This window comes from Loxodonta africana, chromosome 8 (genome assembly GCF_030014295.1).
Source record: "Loxodonta africana isolate mLoxAfr1 chromosome 8, mLoxAfr1.hap2, whole genome shotgun sequence".
NCBI lineage: Eukaryota > Metazoa > Chordata > Mammalia > Proboscidea > Elephantidae > Loxodonta > Loxodonta africana.
In genome coordinates this window covers 19929923-19949319 of record NC_087349.1, presented here as the reverse complement: position 1 = coordinate 19949319, position 19397 = coordinate 19929923, and the positions used below count along the sequence as shown (strand labels likewise).

General features: G+C 41.1%; 1 protein-coding gene across 3 annotated transcripts in view; it reads right to left on the bottom strand.

The window, feature by feature from the left end:
• Positions 1-18654, bottom strand: part of UBE2H (ubiquitin conjugating enzyme E2 H) — a 111584-nt gene extending 92930 nt beyond the window's left edge. The window contains exons 1-2 of one of the 3 annotated variants that reach the window (XR_010322605.1): positions 16329-18654; positions 7370-7516 (exon numbers count right to left, since the gene is read on the bottom strand). Coding sequence is in view for 2 of the 3 variants with exons in the window: in XM_010587408.3 (XP_010585710.2) it covers positions 16329-16381 (53 nt within the window). In the remaining variant the exon portion in view is untranslated. The remainder of the gene's footprint in view (positions 1-7369; positions 7517-16328) is intronic. The other 2 variants (XM_010587408.3, XM_010587407.3) reach the window with 2 other exon arrangements.
• Between the last annotated feature and the right edge of the window lie 743 nt (positions 18655-19397).

Sequence of the window (19397 nt, the reverse complement as noted above, 5' to 3'; positions counted from 1 at the left end):
AATGTAAAAAACACAAAATAAAGGTCCTCAAAGAAGTCCGGAGCAGACCAATAAGCTGGTGGCTTCATATCTTAAACCAGTAAAAGCCATCTTGAGAACCACTGAATAAATAAGGTGGATCTTGAAACACTTTACAAAGTATAAAATGAAGTATTAATAAGCTCCATGACTTGGATGAGGAGTTCAAGGGCCACCTGTTTCTTTCCCTGATGCACAGTCAAGAATTTCCTTTGAAAAAATAATTTCCTTTGATCTTAAATACCAGCAAAGAATCTCAACACAGAATGGCATTTAATAAACTAAAGTACTGGCTTTGAGGACAATTTCAGAACAAAAATACGGTACATGTGAAAAAATGAACTGTATACATGAAAAGGCAAAAATGGCATCTGTGCATCAAAGAACCAAAGTTCTGGCCTCTGAGGAAGAGACTGCATGACTTCTATATTGTTCCCGTTACAGGTGCCAAAGTTAAGTCAGAAATGACACAGAGACCTGGTGAAAACTCTTTGGTATAGTATTAACCCTAATCCATTTCCCAGGTGCTTCCTGAGTACCTAGTATACATGCCAATCTACATGTGTGCTACAAGGGACAAGAGCCTAAGGAACCTCAGTGAGCTCCAGACCCCTCACCACAAGGACCTACTCTACGATCTCAGCACTTTCAGTTCATCTGTGTAGCCCACAAAAGTGGGTCCTCAACTCTCAACTCTCAAAACAGGTATGCTACAAGAATAAGTGTGAGATGTATTAGAACAAAAGACAGCATATTAGAGAGCAAGTATCAGGGAATATGAAAGGTAGAGTTAAACACAGACTAAAGCAGCAGTATAAAATTTTGCTACTTGCTACTGATTTTTTTTTTAAGTACAAAAGTGAATCTGGAAAGGCTCGATACTATTAAGGTAGTACCAGCTCTGTTCCCTAAAAATCATCCACTGGGCTGTCAGATGTAAGAGCATGAGCAAAGGAAACCTGGATCAACAGAGGTATCCAAGGAACCAGTTGAACACCTGCCCAGAGTCACCCAGGCAGTAAGATGGATTTAAGTGTCACACTATTGACTCTTAGCACCTACATGACACCCAGGTGCTGGCGTTATTTAAAGCCAAAGGTCTAAAAATGTACCACACAGTAAATAGCAGGTTACAAACACTTCTGACCTATATACCACACAAAAACTCAGGTGTCCTCATGAACATATAAATTCAAACTATCCTCTACAATCTCAAATTCAAGGGTTTACTACCACTATATTTATACCAGTAAGGTATTTGTCATTGACATTCAATTTCTATCTTTCTTCTCCACTATTTTTAAGGATGTCCCTAAAAGATAAATACTTTGGTTTAACTTTTTAGCCCAGAAACCAAATGGGTTTGACCAAATTTTAATACATTTTCAGAGGTCACTTGCCCAATGTACTATAAATATATATGTGCTCCAGAAAGCAGTGTACTATATATTTTAAGACTTCTTTCAAATGAAAATCAGTGTTTTTCCTAGGGGAAAAAGAGAAAACAGCAAAAACTTAGCTAAAATAAAAATACACCAGAAACCATCACAAGTAAACAAGTTTTCTTATTTAAAGGAGTTAAGCTTCAATTACTTAGAAAATGCTAAAGTCAAGAAAAAGTAAAGTTCTACTCAGCTAATCTCCCTACAATAATTGAATTTCTGGTAAAAACTGCCAATAAGTTATAAAGATTTTCATTGAGAACACAAATAGAGCTGCTAAAAAGGAAAAAAAAAAAAAGTAGCAAAATCCTGAAAGATAACACTCCTTTAAGACAGAATAAAAGGTTTTTATGGGCCCAAATAATAAGCCTTCAACTAGAACTGGCAGCTGATGAGTTAATTATATAACTGATATAAAAACAAGAAGATACACAGACTATACATATCTGCATATACGAATACCATTTTGTTACCATCCCACTTCCAGGTTCTCTTCCTGTTTCTCTTAAAATTATAGAATTCCTTCAGTTATGAGGTTCTGAACTAACAGCTTTGCAACTCATCCAAAGTTGGTCTTCGTTTTCACACGTGAATGTTACCCCATAGCTAAAACAGCCAAATGTGGAAAGTTGCGCTTGCCGTGCAGATTGGGAGGGAAATAAAGTGTCCACCAAATATGCATGCTTCTAGACTACATCCTGACCACCTTATTTCCAAAAAGGCAGCATCAATGTACACGTCACTCAACATGGGAATGTAACTTCTGTACAAAAGCCATTAAAACTTAAATTTACACACTAATATATTATAATTAGAAGTCAAAAACTACTCCTGTTTCCAGGAGGTACAGCTTAATCCCTCACCCTTTGAGTGTGGGCTAGGCTTGGTGGCTTGCTTGCTTGCTTCCAAAGAAAAGCATATGGAAAGGGGAAAATACAGTAAAACCTGAGAAAGCTGGAACCTGTGTTAGGAGGAAATCTGTCAGAGAAGAAAAACTCAAATATTTTCCACTAATATAGAGTAACAGGGAAGAGGTAAGACTGCAGCCTGTCAAAGGCAGAAAACTTGTGAGGCCAGGAAAACACGAGGCAGTCCCACGAGTTCTGGCTCTCAGAGGTTTCACTGAAGTAGCTTTACAATGGAGAAACCTAGGAAACACTACCTTACCCAAGTGGATCAAATAATGTCACGTGGATATCATGAGAAGGACTCTTCACCTCTGTGGGACATTCCGCAAAATACCTGACCAGTACTCCTCGAAACTGTTAAGGTCATGAAGACAAGGACAGACTGAGACACCCTCACAGACACTAAGGAGACATGACAACTAAATGCAACTTAGTATCCTGGACTGGATCCTGGAACAAGAAAAGACACTCATGGAAAAACTGGTGAAATCTGAAAAAAAAAAAAAAAAAAAAGTCTAGAGTTTCACTTACAGTAACATACCAATGTTGGTTTCTTAGTTTTGACCAACGTACCATGATAATATAAATTAAAACACCAGGGGTAACAAAATTTGGGTGAGGCACAAGACCACGTGTACTATATTTGCAACTTTTCTGTAAATCTAAAATTATTCCAAAATAAAAGCTTATTTTTTAAAAAGTCAAAGCTATCAAGCAGTAAGATAAAAAACAGAAAATGAAAATAGCCACTTCTATCCCAAGTCATCGTTTATAAAATCATTCCAACTTTTACAAACTGAAGCAAGCACCTAAAGTTTCTACATGCTTAGCTGTTTTAAGACTAACACCTAAGACTGCTATAACACAAAGCAAAGCCGATCCACTAGACACTCAAGAGTTTAAACGTCAACAAAAATTTTCGCAACTAAGTGTCCAGCAAAAGGTATATTTAAAAATATCTGAAGAGTTCTGAAAGATAAAAGAGTAAAGCATTCAAATGTTAAGTACTAAACTGTTTTAAACTCAGTTTACACCCTCACTCCTTAGTTTACTTTCTAAATAACACCAAAATGTATTGTCACTGTTAAGATGTCATCGGCTGATTTCTACTCATGGTAACCACAACATACAATTTAGGTGATATAAGATTTTGAAAGGAACAGCATGCTGCTATTCTATCCTGATAAAAGCTTCCATAAAGCAGACACTTATGGGGCTTGTTTCTTCAACTGACAGGACATACACAATTCAGACACCCCAAAAATGTTCAGATTCAATGTCATCTACTGTAGTAGAGAGATACCGGAACACTTACATTAAAACCTGTTGTGTTGCCGTGTGCCGCAGACTTGATTCCAACTCATAGCTGTCCTACAAGACAGGACAGAACAGCCCCATAGGGTTTCCAAGGCTGTAATCTTTACAGGAGCAGATCACCGGTCTTTCTCCCTCAGAGAGGCTGGTGGGTTCACACCACAAATCTTTTCGTTAACAGTCGAGCACTTAACCACTGCGCCACCAGGGCTCCTTATATTAAAACCTACTACGTCATTTTTAGTTTTCCTTTATTAATCTTTCAGTTCTAGGATTAAATTAGACCTTATTAGGCTATAAAAAAACAAAAACCAAACCCATTGACAGAGTTGATATCGACTCATAGCAACCCATACTGAACCAATAAGACAGAGTAGAACTGCCCCCATAGGGTTTCCAAGGAGCGGCTGGTGGATACGAACTTTTGGTTAGCAGCTGAACGCTTAACCACTGCACCAGCAGGGCTCCTTTCAGACTATAGCTTGTTTTAATTCTATTTCTCACATGAGAAATGTGAAACTGATTTTACAAGTCTCAGGTGAAAAGCAGTCTCCTTGTTTCAGCCTTGGCCTCTTTTTTTTCTACTAATAAAAACAAAGTTGCCATAGTTTTCTCTCCTAATCTTAAGTGGTCCAGTGAACTGAAGGCCATTTTCAACATTGTCCAGAGAGAATAATTTTTTCTACTTTTTTTACATTTAATTTTTTGTGGAGAATATAATTATTAATTTCCACTTAAAGTGCTCTCATATTCAGAAAGCAACCAGTGCTTTGTAATACCAGTGTTTCCACTAGACTATGCACATGGAATACCTACTAAAATTTAACTTCAAATAATACGTCATCAGAATTTCGTCAGAGCTGACAAAACACCGTAAGAACGACATTTAAGAAATAAAACATCCAGAAACGACACATTAAAATCATTACATTTTATCCAATTCATTCAAACAATAAGCCGATTAAAAAGCACACAAGTCATATACTAATTTCTGATTCTACAAAAAACAGAATTTTTCATTCTAGTTCCCATTAAGTAAATAAAAAGATAAGACAGGTACCTCTTACTGTCAATAAAGATGATCCAGGTCAAAGGCTTGCAGACATATATCAGAGAAGAACAACAACAACAAAAGAATAGTTACAAGTAGACATGGTACCTCATTAGTCATTCTCTGAATTAGAAGCAAAGGGGCTCAAATTCAATTCCTGAGACTAAGCTCACATGGGAGAAACGACTCTCCCAACTACCTGCCTGAAGAGCACAGGAGGATGCTTGGTGACAGAAACCTCTAGACTTCCTACCTTGAGGACTTAAAGAAAATACTGTTAGCAGCTTCTGAATCTCAGAAACACTGACCAGATTGAATAAAACTAGCTCAGAAAAACATTCTTCAGAGGCAAGGAGAGATGAGGACCTCTAAAGAACACGACACTCAGGTGCCCCGCTGGATGATTTCCCTGAACACAGTTAAGACAAACTTAAGGTGTACCCAGCTATTTCTACTTTCAGAGGACATAAAACAAAGCTGTGAGCTACTACACAGTTTTAGCATAAATCCAAGCTTGATAAATAACTGCCAAACTGCACAAAGTAAAATAGGCCAAGTATAAACAGTTTGATGTTCAAACCCTTAGAAAAAAAGGATCTACCTTTGCTACTACTTTTTAATTTAGTTTGAGCTACATCATAGAATGATTTCCTTATAGGCTCTCTTAGTTTGGACTAGTGATCTAGCCGTGTACCAATTCACAGTTGTGGGAACGTAAGGCTGTAAAAGTGACCATCTGTTAATGAATGCTGGATGCTGTAAAGGGTCTGGAGATACCTTCTCTCCACAGAGGTTTATTTTTTTGTTTGTGTGTATGTGTGTTTGTGTGTGTGTGTGTGTGTGTTTAATCAATCTAAAGGTACTTTCCTGTCAGTGAGTTTAACTCTGTCTTGTTTGATTCCTAGAAATTCATGAAGAAGTATAAGCTAAGAACATTTATAGAAAACACACATATATGAAAACATGCGTTAATATATGGAAATAAAATTACAGTCTTCATGAGACACTAGTTTGGTCTTTGTGGTATAACATGGCTTTACATTTGAGCTACATCTCATAAAAAATGCAAGGGTATAATCACATTAATAACTCATAGAAGGAACTTAGTTACCTATTCTAACCCAAGAGCCTGTAGAAAGAAAAGCTAAAAGCACTTAAGTGTTCACAAGAGCATGAAAGACTCAATACAGGTATACTTAAACGTATGTCTTCATTTGATAATCAAAGAGAGAGCATTCAAGAGCTGCCTTTCTTTACTGCCAGAAGAAAGGGGCGGCAACCCAGAACAACAGACTAGTGAGCACACTCAAAGGTCTCCTCCCTCTCTTTCTTCCACCCATAAAAGAAATCTAACTTAAAAGAGAAATATTTTGCCTTTTTTTTTTTAATCTCAAAGGGCTCAAACGAATGGAAAGACAAAATATAAGATTTTTTCTTTGTTATTGAGACGGTGGCTATGGAGAATTTAATGAATTTAGTCTGTAAAGTTAACAAATGCTAATAATGTCAACTTGTGTTGTCAAACTCTGGGCTTTTCACAGTTCACCTAATAATTCTGTTATCAAACGTGCATTATGTTCTACTAAAATTATTTAAGTACACTTAAAACCAACGTTAAGATCAGTCACCAAGTTAAGTTAAAGAGCTATAACTCCTGTCAGAAAGTACTACAAGACTTTTAAAACACAGCTGTCTGTGCTCATCCTTTTGAATGTAAATACAATTTCTAATAAAACCAAAAATATCCAAGAGCTACATCATGGAATGATTTCCTTGTAGGCTCTCCTAGTTTGGACTAGTGATCTAACCATGTACCAAGTCACGGTTGTGGGAACGTAAGGCTGTAAAAGTGACCATTTGTTAATGAAAAAAGGCAAAGCCAGCTTCTTTCCGTTGGAGTGAAATAAAAAGGGTTATGTAGTTTCAAGTTTTGTTGCCAGGGAGACTTATTTACAGATTTAGGTTCAGAGATTAGCAATGGGGTACTAAACATTCAGCAGTCCATAATGAAGACCATAAAACAATATATCAGCTATATTACACCTGGCGATTTCTTACGCACACAACTCTTAACCAAATTCACCTCCTACAGGTAAACCCTACAATAGAAATTTTTACCCGAATTTTGAATCTCTGAATTAATCAACCTTATAGAAGCTGTCCATGCAATATAAAGTCAACCGATTGAAAAGCAAAATCCAGATAATCAACGCTATATTAGCACCATTTGGAGAAAACTAAATTTATTTTTCACTAAACTGAGTGGTAATCCAATTGCTTCTGAGGTAACAAGTACCAGACACACACTTTGTATCTGGTTTTCTATTTATATTACCTCAACTAAGATTTTATCATCTAAGAAACCCTGAAAAGTGTATTTGACAAAAACATGAAGTTTACAGCCTTATATTAAAAAGAGAAAGCATAATTTATAGCATTAATAACAATTTCACATGCAGGGAATTTTCTATTTTCATACATAATGCATCCCTAAAAGTGCTTTGAAAGTTAGAAACTCAGAAGTTGAACAAAAGACATAAAATTCCATTCCCAGTTAATTAAATAAATTCTGAAGTCCCTAAAATATGTTTCCCAGGCATTTTTTGGGAGCCCAGAGACAGACCCACCAGCCATACCTGCCTTCCTGAGAAGGGCAAAGTCCAACCAGGTCTCAGCCTTCACAAGGGCCTCCTATTCTTTCCAACTCGTCTGCAAAGCCAGGTCAGAAGATCAGCAGCACCTAAACTTCAAATCACCTACCTTAAACCTAAGGCCTTAGATACCTAAAAAGCAGGTAAAGGCAAAAAAGGAGTCTTCATCTCTCATGACCATAACCATCCTACGGGATTTTCCCCTGCCTCTTGAGGATCTGGGTCCTGCTGGGCATGGGCAGACACCACAAGGACTCGCCTGCAAACACCCAGCCACCTTCCTCAAGCACCTGATGAGGTACAGAAAAAAAATTATAATTACGATAGAGTTGTTGCCATTGAGTTGGCCTGACTCATGGCCACCCCACGCACAACGGAACGTGGACTGTTGTGATCCACAGAGTTTGTCATTGGTTGATTTTGGGGAGTAGATTACCAGAGGTCTTTCTTCCTAGTCTGTCTTGTCTGGAAGCTCTGCTGAAACTTGTTCAGCATCAAAGCCAACACGCAAGCCTCCACGGACAGACAAATGGTGGCTGCACATGAGGTCTACTGGCTGGGTGTCCAGGTCTCCCACATGGAAGGCAAGAATTCTACCACTGCCCCACCAATGCCCTCTAATAACCACAGTACCTGCCCGTAAAAATATAACAATTCTCCTCAATTGCAATATCCTCGTTGCGAACCACCAAGGCAACAACTGCACTGACTTCTGTTTTCGAAGGTTTCTACGTTGCGCTTGAGTTCTACTTTGGCGATTAGAAAATAATACATGCTCAGAAAAGGTGATAGGAAAATTTGGAAATGAATAATGGTGATGGCTGAACAACATAATGTCACTGAATCGTGCATGTAAAACATGTTAAAATGGCAAATGTTCTGTTACACATATATTTACCACAATTATAAATAAAATACATGCTCAGGAAACCATCCCTCTGACTACTGAAATATTTGTCTTTGATGGCAACCTAAATCAGGTGTAAACCAGGCTTTTTGTTTTTTTTCTGTTAGCTAAGCTACAAGTCTCAGCTGTCAGTTATAAAATGTTAATTTTTTAAGCAACATATATGTAAACATCTACAACAATAGAGTAAATTCAAATGTCTGTAATTTATCAGAATGAATGGGATAGTAACAACTATCACAAAACGATCTCTGATTTTTTATTATGTCAATGTCTATTATTTAATCTACCAAATAAGTCATATGGAATGCCAAGAATTAAAAGTTTTTTTTACTAAAAATGATCTTTAAAAAAGTTCTGGGAAAGCACGCTATTAAGGGATACACTAACTCTTAGGATTTGTTTCTGGTTCTGCCACTGAGTTGCTGTTTGTTGTTGGTTAAGTTGGTTCATTCTACCTGAGTTTAGTCCACTTGAAAAGTTAGCATACTATTCCAAGCTCACAGTCCTACATAAAGGTCTGTAAACTGCTGTAATCTTCACTAAGTAAAACCAAGAAACGTTAAAAAAAAAAAAAAAAAATCTTATCAATACTTTACAAAAAAAAAAGAAAAGAATACCATCAACAAAAAGTATGATTGCTCTTCAAAAAGGTATAAAAAAAAAAACTTAAAAAGGTATAGCAAACACAAATATAATTATTTGTGACCATAATTCCTCAAGTGCCATTTCAAAGGATCACAAAACATAAAAATATTTTACAATAAAAATTTAACTCACTAATTTCAAATGGGAAGGAGGAAGACAGCTGTAACGCTAGCTTCAACATATTAAAAAAAAAAAAAAAATTTTTTTTTTTTTTTTTCCAACATATTAGAAGGTTAGAAATCAGGGCTTTAGGATCATGCTATTTAGTGGGAGCGCTTTAAAATACACAAGTGATTGAAACAACTTAACGTCACAATTTGTATAACGCGCAGAGCATCAGCTGAAAAAAATTAAATTCAAGCTACCTCTTAGAAAGTTAAACCCACCTACCAGGAATCCAACCATTGTACTCCTACATGTTTACCCAAGAGAAAAGAGAGCATATAACCATACAAATGTTCACAGCCGCTTTATCTGTAACAGCCCAGAACCGGAAACACCTCGTGTCCACCAACAGGTGACTGTGTACACAAACTGGTCCACCCATACCGTGGAATACTACTCAGCAGTAGAAAGGAATGAACTAGCACATAGTAACAGCATGGATGAATCTGAAAATAATTATGCTGAAAGAAAAAATCCACAAGAGGAGTATCTACCATGTGATTCTATTTATATAAAATTCCAGAAAATGCAAAATAATCTGTAGTGACAGAAATCAGATCAATGGCTGGGGGAGAGGGAAGCATTACAAAGGAACACAAGAAATGTCCAGGTAAGACAACTTTGTTCACTATTTTGACTGCGGTGATAGGTTTCATGGGTGATACTTATGTCAAAGCTTATCAAATGTATCACCTTAAATATGCACAGTTTACTGCATGTCATCTGTACCTCAATAAAAAAAGGAAAAAAAGTTTTCTAATTACCAAAACTACCTTTATGGCCCTGGCCAGTCAGATTCTATCTGCTCATGAATGGAATATTTAACCTACCAACTCATCACAGGCTCTTTGGGAAGTGCAAAAGTATCCCCTAATGTGACAATCAAAGAGGCCTGGGGGCACAGCGGTTAAGCAGTTAAACGACTGGCTGCTAACTGAAAGGTTGGCAGTTTGAATCCATCCAGCATCTCCACGGGAGAAAGATGTGGTAGTCTGCTTCCATAAAGATCACAGCCTTGGAAACCAGAAGGGGAAGTGCTATGCTGTCCTATAGGGTCACAATCAACTCGCTGGCAAACAGCAACTTGAGAATCACCATTATCACACACAAAAAAAAGTTTAAACAAAGAGAAAGCAGAATTCATCTTTTAATTTCTAGGCCAGGATGACTGCTTCGGTGAAGTGACACCAACTAAAACACAGCAACATGAGAGCCTACTGAGCGTAGGGGCCATAATTTTTAATCAAATCTTTTAATTCAAATGTTTATATTCTTTGGAGAATTTAAGGGAGAGCAAAATACAAGGTTGCTCGAGAGAACTTAGCAACACAAATCAGAATTCTCAAAATGTGCACACCAAGAGGGCTTCTTCAGCACAGGTCATGGTCTGTTTTTGAGATCTTGGTGCTGGTTTCACACAGGTGTGTCAAGTTTGTGAAAAGTCACCAACCTGTACAATTAAAAATATGAGCACTTCCCTGTACGTATACTATGTTTCAAAAAAAAAAAGGTTTTTTTAAATATGAAAAAAAAAAAATTTACATTCTTTGACCAAGAATCGAATTTCTGGAAGATAGAAATAACCCAAAAATACAAGAAAAGCCTTACACACAAAGATGTTCACTTCCACCTTATTCACCAGAGAGAAATGACAGAGAATTCCATCCGTGGCACATTACAGGAACAGTTCATTATGTCCGATATTTTTAAGTGGAAAAATAACTGCAAAAATATTAAGCATAAAGAGCATACGTAGTATGATCAATAAGCTGAAACTAATATACCCTTGGGGGAAAAAAGACTGATAGGAAAAAAACCACGTGAACCTTCGAGGACAACAGTTCTCAAAGTGACCTGCAGCTTCAGCATCATGGAGAACCTGTTAGAAATGCAAATTCCAGGTCCCGCCCCAGACCTACTGTCTCAGAGAACTCTAGGCTGGGACCCAGTAATCTGTTTTTAAAAGCCCTTTATGCGCTTAACATTCATTTAAGAATCACTGTTTAAAGGATGGGATTATGAGAGACTGTATTCCCTTTTTTAACCCATATTTTCCTCAACTATCTTATTACTTCTATAATCCAAGTAAGTTTTCACTATTTTACCAAAATGTGCACTATATGGGTCTATAGGTAAAAAGCTTTTACACTGGAAGCACTTTCGCAGGTCTGAATTGCTTGCCTAACACTCCAATGACCCTTGGATCCATCAAATCTGTTAAGACTGACCAAGATCCTAAATTAAAAAAAAAAAAAAAATTTATATATATACATACATATACGATCAGCATTCTGGGAAAATTACAATCCCTCGAAAACCAACAAATCTAGGCTGTTCTAACACACACATACAAATAGTAAGGGATTTTTATGGGTCACATCTGCAAATCATTTTTTTTTTTTCCCTAAAAGCTGAACTTTTGGGCTCGCGTGTAGTTTACTAGAACGGCACTACAGGAATCAGATGTCCTGAAGCTGTGAATGCTTACTCATGTAGGTTCCTGCTTCACCAAGATAAGTACCAGTTATATTTGTCACCAAAATCTAGGCTGAGAAGACAAATTTGGAACACTGGGAGTTGCCAAATCTTTACTTTTAGTTTGAGGACTTAAAACCATGAAATGGTTCCACCTTCCAACCCATCTCACAAAAACAGGCTTCAGGAAATAGAAGGCAAACCACAGGTTCCCAATTGACACCGGAGCTGGTGAAAGACTACAGAATTGTCTAGGGTTCAGCACACATTAAAGAGTAACGAAGACTCACTAACTTAGGGACAGAATACTGATTTATTAAAATACCAAGACAAATGGCTACACAGCTTAATGTGTTTTTGTTTCCATTTCTTAAATATCTTTTAAATATCTAGCAAGAATATAGATCCCCATACATCTCATCACTTACAATTCACTTTTTTTTTTTAAACCTTTCCTTGGAAAGTCAATTCTGGGAGTAAATACAAGTTATCCAAAAGCAAGGTGATACATGCAGTGCTGACCTGGCTTAAGCACAGTCTGTCCTTTCTGATTAAAAAGATTTTTTTTTAAACTAATTATATAAGCACCATGATCACCCACACTTAATGTTTCACTACTGAACCCCCAGCACCCAGCACCATGCCTGACATAAAGAGGGTGCTGAAAACATTTGGGGAGATGAACTTGTTACAGACATTTCTGAAACCCTAAGCCAGGTACCATAAGATTCTATAAGGTTCTATGTGTTGTTGGTGAATTTAGCACAAGACACCACCCCTTTCTGACAATTACTCTGGAAGCTTTAGTAAGAGAAGCTTAACTTTTTACCTCCGTCCTGCAATCCCTGCATATGAGCCAGTTAAATACATTTAAAGCGACATATTCTATTTTAAGTCGCTGTGCTTCCTCTGAAAAAGAATCTTTTCAAACTCTTGGTATCACTAAGACGCAAAATCTCACACCAATAACAAGTGCATTTTTGCCAAGTCCTCCTTATCATCAGACCCACGTTTCTGATTTAACCTTAGTATTCCTGAACATGCGTGTACTCCTGAACAGGTCAGGTTCTCCTTTCTACCCCTTGAAAACACACTTGATCCTGGACCACCGCTCACAAGCCTCCCCAGCCCCCCACCTCTTTTGTATATAAACACTCTCCCTTGTCACACACTCCATCAGCTGTTTGGAGGCTCCGCCCCTCCTCGGTTTCCGGGTAGTAACAGAGCAGCCAATGAGCTGTGAGGAGCCGTGCCTGCGGCCTTTTGCCTGCAAACGCTTTTCCAAAACAAGCAGCTCCAGCCTTTAGCAGGGGCCACTGTTCACAGATAAAAGGATCGCCAGGGCTGTGCAACAGGGTGAGACGAGCAGCCCCCACCTACAAGGAAGCCCATGTAACCTGAGCTGTTTGTTTCTCCACCAGGGAGAATTTAAACCGATATTCCTTTAGGGCAAATCACGCTTTAAGGTCACCTAAGTCCCAGTTCTCAGACAATCTATAAAGAATCAGCCGGGCTGGAGACGCAAACCTCAAAGGTTGCCAGCCTGGGAACAGCACAGTGTCACCCATCTACCTGACCCTGCAAACAGATGGCCACACGATTCAAGACCATGCTGCTGGATTTGGGTTTACTGTTTTCTGATGAGGACGCATTCCTACAGGCCCCAAAAGCATGTAAATCAGTTTCTAGGCTCCTGGGGAGGTTTGCACAACCCTCAGCAAAGGATCAGAAGAGAAACAATGAATGAGTCAGAGTTTCAGAACATAACCGCCCAGCAGATTAAGTGCATCGGTGCAAAACACTCACTCCCTGCATAACTTGGGAGTCAGCTCTCCTCCTACCAGCCCAGCACAAAAGAAATATCACCGACGCCAAACAACAACCAGAGCCAGTGTCTCCGAAGAACCTTTGGAGGTGGTGGAAGGCAGTGACCAAACAGTTACCATCCTTTGGTCTCCCTACCCCCACATGGCTACTTTAGTACTAGATAGGTTCCCTGCCAGGCTGTAAATCATGATGGCATAATTACAGGAAACATCCAAAAATGGGCTGGAACAGGAGATTGCCATGAAACCAGCTCTAAGCCTCCACACCAAAGAAATCAGCAAGGGGCACTGAGGGGCAAAAGGCAAGTACATTCCTTCAGACCTTTTCTTTCTACTCCCTCTCCACCATCTTTCATTTTCAACCCCCAGGCCCTTTCACACAATATTACTCATTTTAGTAGTAGGTTGGAGATGTTTTTCCTTCATTTTTTTGCTTAATATACCTTACTCAAAAATTGTTGGCTCCATCTGGGCCTATTGGTGGGAATTCAACCGAGAAAGGAGGCAAGACTCTCTGCACCCCCACAACACACACACAAAAGGAAATCTGAAAATTTTAACTCCCAAACTCCTTTGAGACCAGAAAATAACAAACACAAAACGAAGATCACCTCTGGCTCGCAAATCCGGAGATTGCTATCCTCCTATTTCACCGATCTACGGTTTTAAAGCCTCTGCTTTCTTTTGTCAGAAAGGAGGAAGGTGGGGAGACAACAGAAAGCCAAGGCATCTCTGCCTTTCATCTTCTACTAAAAATAAGCTATGAAATAAGCCACTTAGGAAAAAAAGGAGGAAAAAAAAAAAAGACACCCTGCTGTTCTTTGTCTGTTTTCCTCTCCCCTCTCCTCCCCCCACACCCCGACTCCTAAATGCAGTAATCATTCTAGATGCCACAACTACTAAATGAACAAAAGGCACTGTATGGAAAAGGCATCAGGTCAAGTTAGGCCTCACCCTTTTGCCTCAGTCTTTTAAAAATACCCGTGTACATAATTGGAGAATCTGACATTGATCAAAAACAGCTGGAATTCTCTCCCTCCACCGCCCCCCACCCCAGCCAATTAAACACTAGGTAGAAATTTGCATTAGGTGTGACAGTAACTCTCAGGGCAAGATAAAAATAACTCAGATTCTGCCACCATGCTATTTCCTTGTTCCTAAACAAAAATAAAATCTGAAACTGCTTTGTGTAAAATGTACACACACAGCCCAGAGTTCCAAGTTTTCTTTCAACCTTATGAAAAACCACCATTACTGATATCATTCACACATTTGCAAAACTCAATCACAGCCACAAACAGCTCATAAAGACTTGATTTAACTTGTGCCTCGACATGTATTTGGTACGTAGTATATACTTTATTACTTGCTCCTCTAATTCCTACTCTCACCTCCCCCCAAAATTCTAAACTCCAAACCCTAAACTTAAAAGTTTATCTACTCTTTCTAATTTCTTAGCTTTCCTGAGCAAGGAGAAAAAACATCTCCTCATGCCTTTAAAAGACAGAAAAAAAGAAAAAAAATCTCTTGCCCAGGCAATATCCCTCCCATCCCCCACTTTCAACCCAAATACAAAAACTACTTTAAAACTTCAGTTAATTCCATAACTGAAATATTTGACAATAACCACAGATCTCTCCAAAGAGGTAAAACATCCAATCAATAACAGTAACAAATCAAAGGAAGGCGGAAGGAATTCACCTGAAGAATCTAGCCAAACAACTTGAGTTATATAAACAAAACCCTGCAACAGGGGGAAATTGTGGGGGGATGGGGATGCAAGAGAAAGAGAAGCAGGAGACAGCCCTTTTTAACCATGTTTCACACAGCATCCCCCTACCCCTGCCCCCCACCCGGGGATAAATTGTTCAGGACACTGGGCTCATTTCCTCTCTCCCACCCTCTAAATTACTCCTTAGAAAATTCCTCTGTATATCAAAAGAACCTTCTCAAATTTCTCTAGTCACCAAATAAATATCAGTCCCAGATCCAACCCAAACCAGTTGGAAGGACTTATCTGCTATAGCTTTCCCAGTGCTGTCTCCAGACTGTAAAAAGTTGGGGGGAAGAGATACAAAATAAAGGGTGTCAACTGGCAAGATCAAATACTCCCCAAGAACCTTACCCTCATAGAGGGAGTTTGCTTAAGTCCATAGTCCAGGGGCTATTTTGTCCAGGAGCTCCTCTTTCTACCCACCCCCCCACAGCTGTCACAGTCACAATATGGAGGGTGGCTTGTTGGAGGGCCTGGGAGTCCTCACCACATACAACTATGGATGGGACTGGCTTTATCAGTGGAAAGGACGACAGTAGGGTTCTCCTGGGGACCAGAAAGCTTCATAGGGGTCTCTGACTCAAAACACCCAGGGCTGTTTATTAGAAGAGGGGGCACTGAGCAGACTACTCTCTTCCTAATATAGAAAAGAATTAGGGATAAAGGAGGTCACCTGAGTTACTCCAGGTCAAGAAGCATTGTGAGTGGAGGGGCGTCTCCAAAAAGGAAGAGAGACCTCACTCTCGGGAATTCTGCCTTGAACCCCTAAATCCACAGCGAAAAAACACTGAAAACAAACCCTGAAGGTGGGCTTGGTGGTGGGAAAGAGGGTGAAGTGGCCAGTCTTGCCAAAAAAAAAAAAAAAAGGCCGTCTTAGGAGTATAAACGTGGTGGAGGAAAGTCACGGGCACCGGGGGTGCAGAAGAGCGAGGATCGACGCACGTTTCGGGGTGTTGCACATAAAGGGGGAGCTCAAAGGGCTCTGACTCCTGGGAGGTGCCAAGGAGTCGCCAAAGGCACTGGGGGAGGGGGGAGAGTCTCACACAGTGGCCTGGAGTGCCCCGGAACCCCTGCTTGGTTTCAGAGGTGTCCTGGGCACCCCCATACCGCCCCCCACACACTGCCCGAACCCCCCTCCACGAAGGATACAGCTTGACCACGTCCGTGTCCATCCGCCTCTTGCCCGGACTGGGGGATGACATGGTGTCGCCGCCGCCGCCGCCGCCTCCCCGTCGCCTGCGCCGCTGCCTCTCTCTCCCCTCCTCGGCCCGTCTGTCACGGGCCCCGGGCCCGGCTCTAAGGAGCCCGCGGCCGCACCGGCGCCCTGATGGAGGTGGCAACACCCCGCGGTCCTGTCGGGTCTCGTCCGCCGCCGCCGCCCCTCGCACGGGGTACGCCGGGCACTGTCCGGCCGGGTGGGGGTGGGGACCCGCGGCGCTCAGCTCCGGCTCCCCCGCTCCGGCGGTGGGTCCGCCGAGGCCTGGCCCCGGCGCCTCGCTACGCCGCGCGACGTTCCCTCCCGTCTGCTCCGGCTCGCTCGCCTGCTCGCCGCTCACCCTCTCCCGGCTCCCTAGCAGCCTCCACGACAAGCGGACGACTCCCGCTCGGTCGGCCTCTCTACCCCAGCCTCGCTGTGGGCGCCGTGACGTCACCTCTGTGACGTCATCGGCGAGGCGGGACTGCTGGGGAAAGGGGCGGGGCGCCGCCGCTGCGGCGTAGAGTCTCCCGAGTGACTCTGGGAGATGTAGTTCCTCTTTCTCCTGCCGTCTCACAGCCCTCTGCCCCATCCCCCAACTTCCCCACACACCTAATCGCTCAACTGTCAGTGTCGTTATTTTCATCATAAACGATAGTACTAAATAATGGCAACATTATTACACTCATGTGTTTTAGGGTAATGAACCTACTTTACACATACTTTGTTTTAAAAGGCTGTTTTTTGATTTGGAGGAGGCCGAGCTGACAATTGCTCAGGCAGGCACCGAAATCTGGTGGTTTTCTGCATTCTGCTCCCTCCTTGGATGGAGGAAATCCGTTTGCAGAGATTGTCGACTCTAGAAAGCTTGCTCATTACCCTCCACATATAAACAACAACGAAAAAAAAAAAAATTGCTGTGGAGTAGATTCCAACTCACAGTGACCATACAAGACAGACTAGAACTGCTCTATAGGGTTTCCAAGGCTGTAATCTCTACAGAAGGGGTTGGTGGGTTCTAACAGCTGACCGTTCAATTAGCACTGCAGACCTTTCAGTTAGCAGCACAGCGCTTAACCACTGGACCACCAAGGCTACTTCCCTCCACGTACAGCACCACTATGTTCAAAGATTAGAGTTTAGGCAGTAAAGTGACAAGGCCAGGAATAACTTAGTACTGACATCCTTAGTCTACAGATTACGAAATAATTTCACCAAGTGAAGGACTGATAGAAGCAGAAACACCCAAATATGCTGCATTTCAGGACAAAGATTGTTCTGCCCTGTAAACTCTCACACAATCTCATACACTCGTTCATTCATTCATTCAGTGTTCCTTGAGCACCTACGGGGGCTGATCACTCTACTGAACATGAGGAGACAATGGCGAGCCAAGAAACACTCTAGATTTACACTGCCTTCCCAGTGTAGTCTGTGGATCTGTGGCACCAGCATCACCTGGAAACTTGTCAAAACGCAGACTAGAACTTCTCCTCAGACCCACTGAATTAGAATCAGTTTAACAAGGTCCCCAGGTGATTCCTATGCACACTGAAGTTGGAGCGATACTGCCCTATAAGGCATTCAAAAGGAAACGATATCAACCCAAGAGTCAGACAGGCAAAGGGCATGGGAAAGAATGTTCCAGGCATCTCTTATATTTATAACAAACTTTCACTGCCATTTCTTAAAAAAAAAAAGTATCTGTAACCTCTTTCCCATAAATACACTTGTACTTGTGAATCCATGTGCTGTGAGTTACACACACACACACACACACACACACACACACACACGGCAGCGCTTTTGGTTAAAGTTGAACATTGTTTGCTCCTACCATTACACACAGCGAGTCTAACAGAAGGAGGCATGTCTGAATGAAGAGAGTTCTAGCCCCTTTACTGGGCCATCTTGTTGAAGGGAGTTAAGAACATAAGAATATAACAGACATGCCTTCTGGCTGTGTCTCCTGTCAGCTCTCAAAGCTTGTATTGCTTCTACCCCTTCTCCCAGCATGATTTGCCACTCCCCATCACCTGATTAACTACCACTCCCACACTAAGACAGTGATTCTCAAGCTTTGGTGTTATTCAGAATCACCTGGGGAGCTTGTTAAGCTCACACATGTCCAGGCCCCACCCCTGGGGATTCTGATTCGGAAGGCCTGGGTTGCAGCTCCGACATCCATGTCCTTAGCAAGCTCCCCAGATGATCCTGATGCAGGCCAAAGTTTGAGAACTGCTGCTTCAGTGTTCCAATAAGCACACCACTGTCAGAACATCTGCCTGACCAACCCCGCCCCTCCCCACCCCAGGGTAGGCCATGTGCTTCTACAAGGTCCTGTGCATGTAAGGGGAGCACCTGTCTGCCCTCTGTGTTCTCCCCACCTGAGAGCAACAGTGGAAAGCTTGGAGGACCCAAAGGTGCTGTTTCTAGGACCACAGTTTAGAGTCCAGAACAGAGAGAAAGAACTGGTCAAGAAAGAGACACTTAAGAAGGGGCATTTCCTGTGGCACTTTGCTCTTCATACATGCTTCAACTGCTGTGACCCATGTACTGGGCAAAAATAATCAGAGGATTATTGTTCCCCACAGCACTGGAGAAGGTGGGCTACTCCACATAGAAATGCAAGGGAGACAGTTCCCTGAGCAGTCACTGAAAAGGGGTCACGCCTCACAAGGAATGGTTATCGTGTCTTTTGTAAGAGTCTTAGTTTTGAGTTGAAAACATGGGTACTTAGGCTACACCTGCCCATCCCTATCTCTAATTATGCCTCAGTTTTCTCATCTGTAAACTGTGGCTCATAATGTCCTGCCCACTCCAGTGGGTTGTTATAGTAATTGAAAAAACAGGTGTGAAAGTCCCTGGCAAACTGTAACTTGCTATTTATAAAGGTAACGTGAGATCTGGATTGAAAGGTGTAATATGGTATTAAACAAGTTGCCATTGGGTTGATTCTGACTCATGGTGACCCCCTGTGTTTCAGAGCAGTACTGTGCTTCTTAGGGTCTGCATGGCTGGGA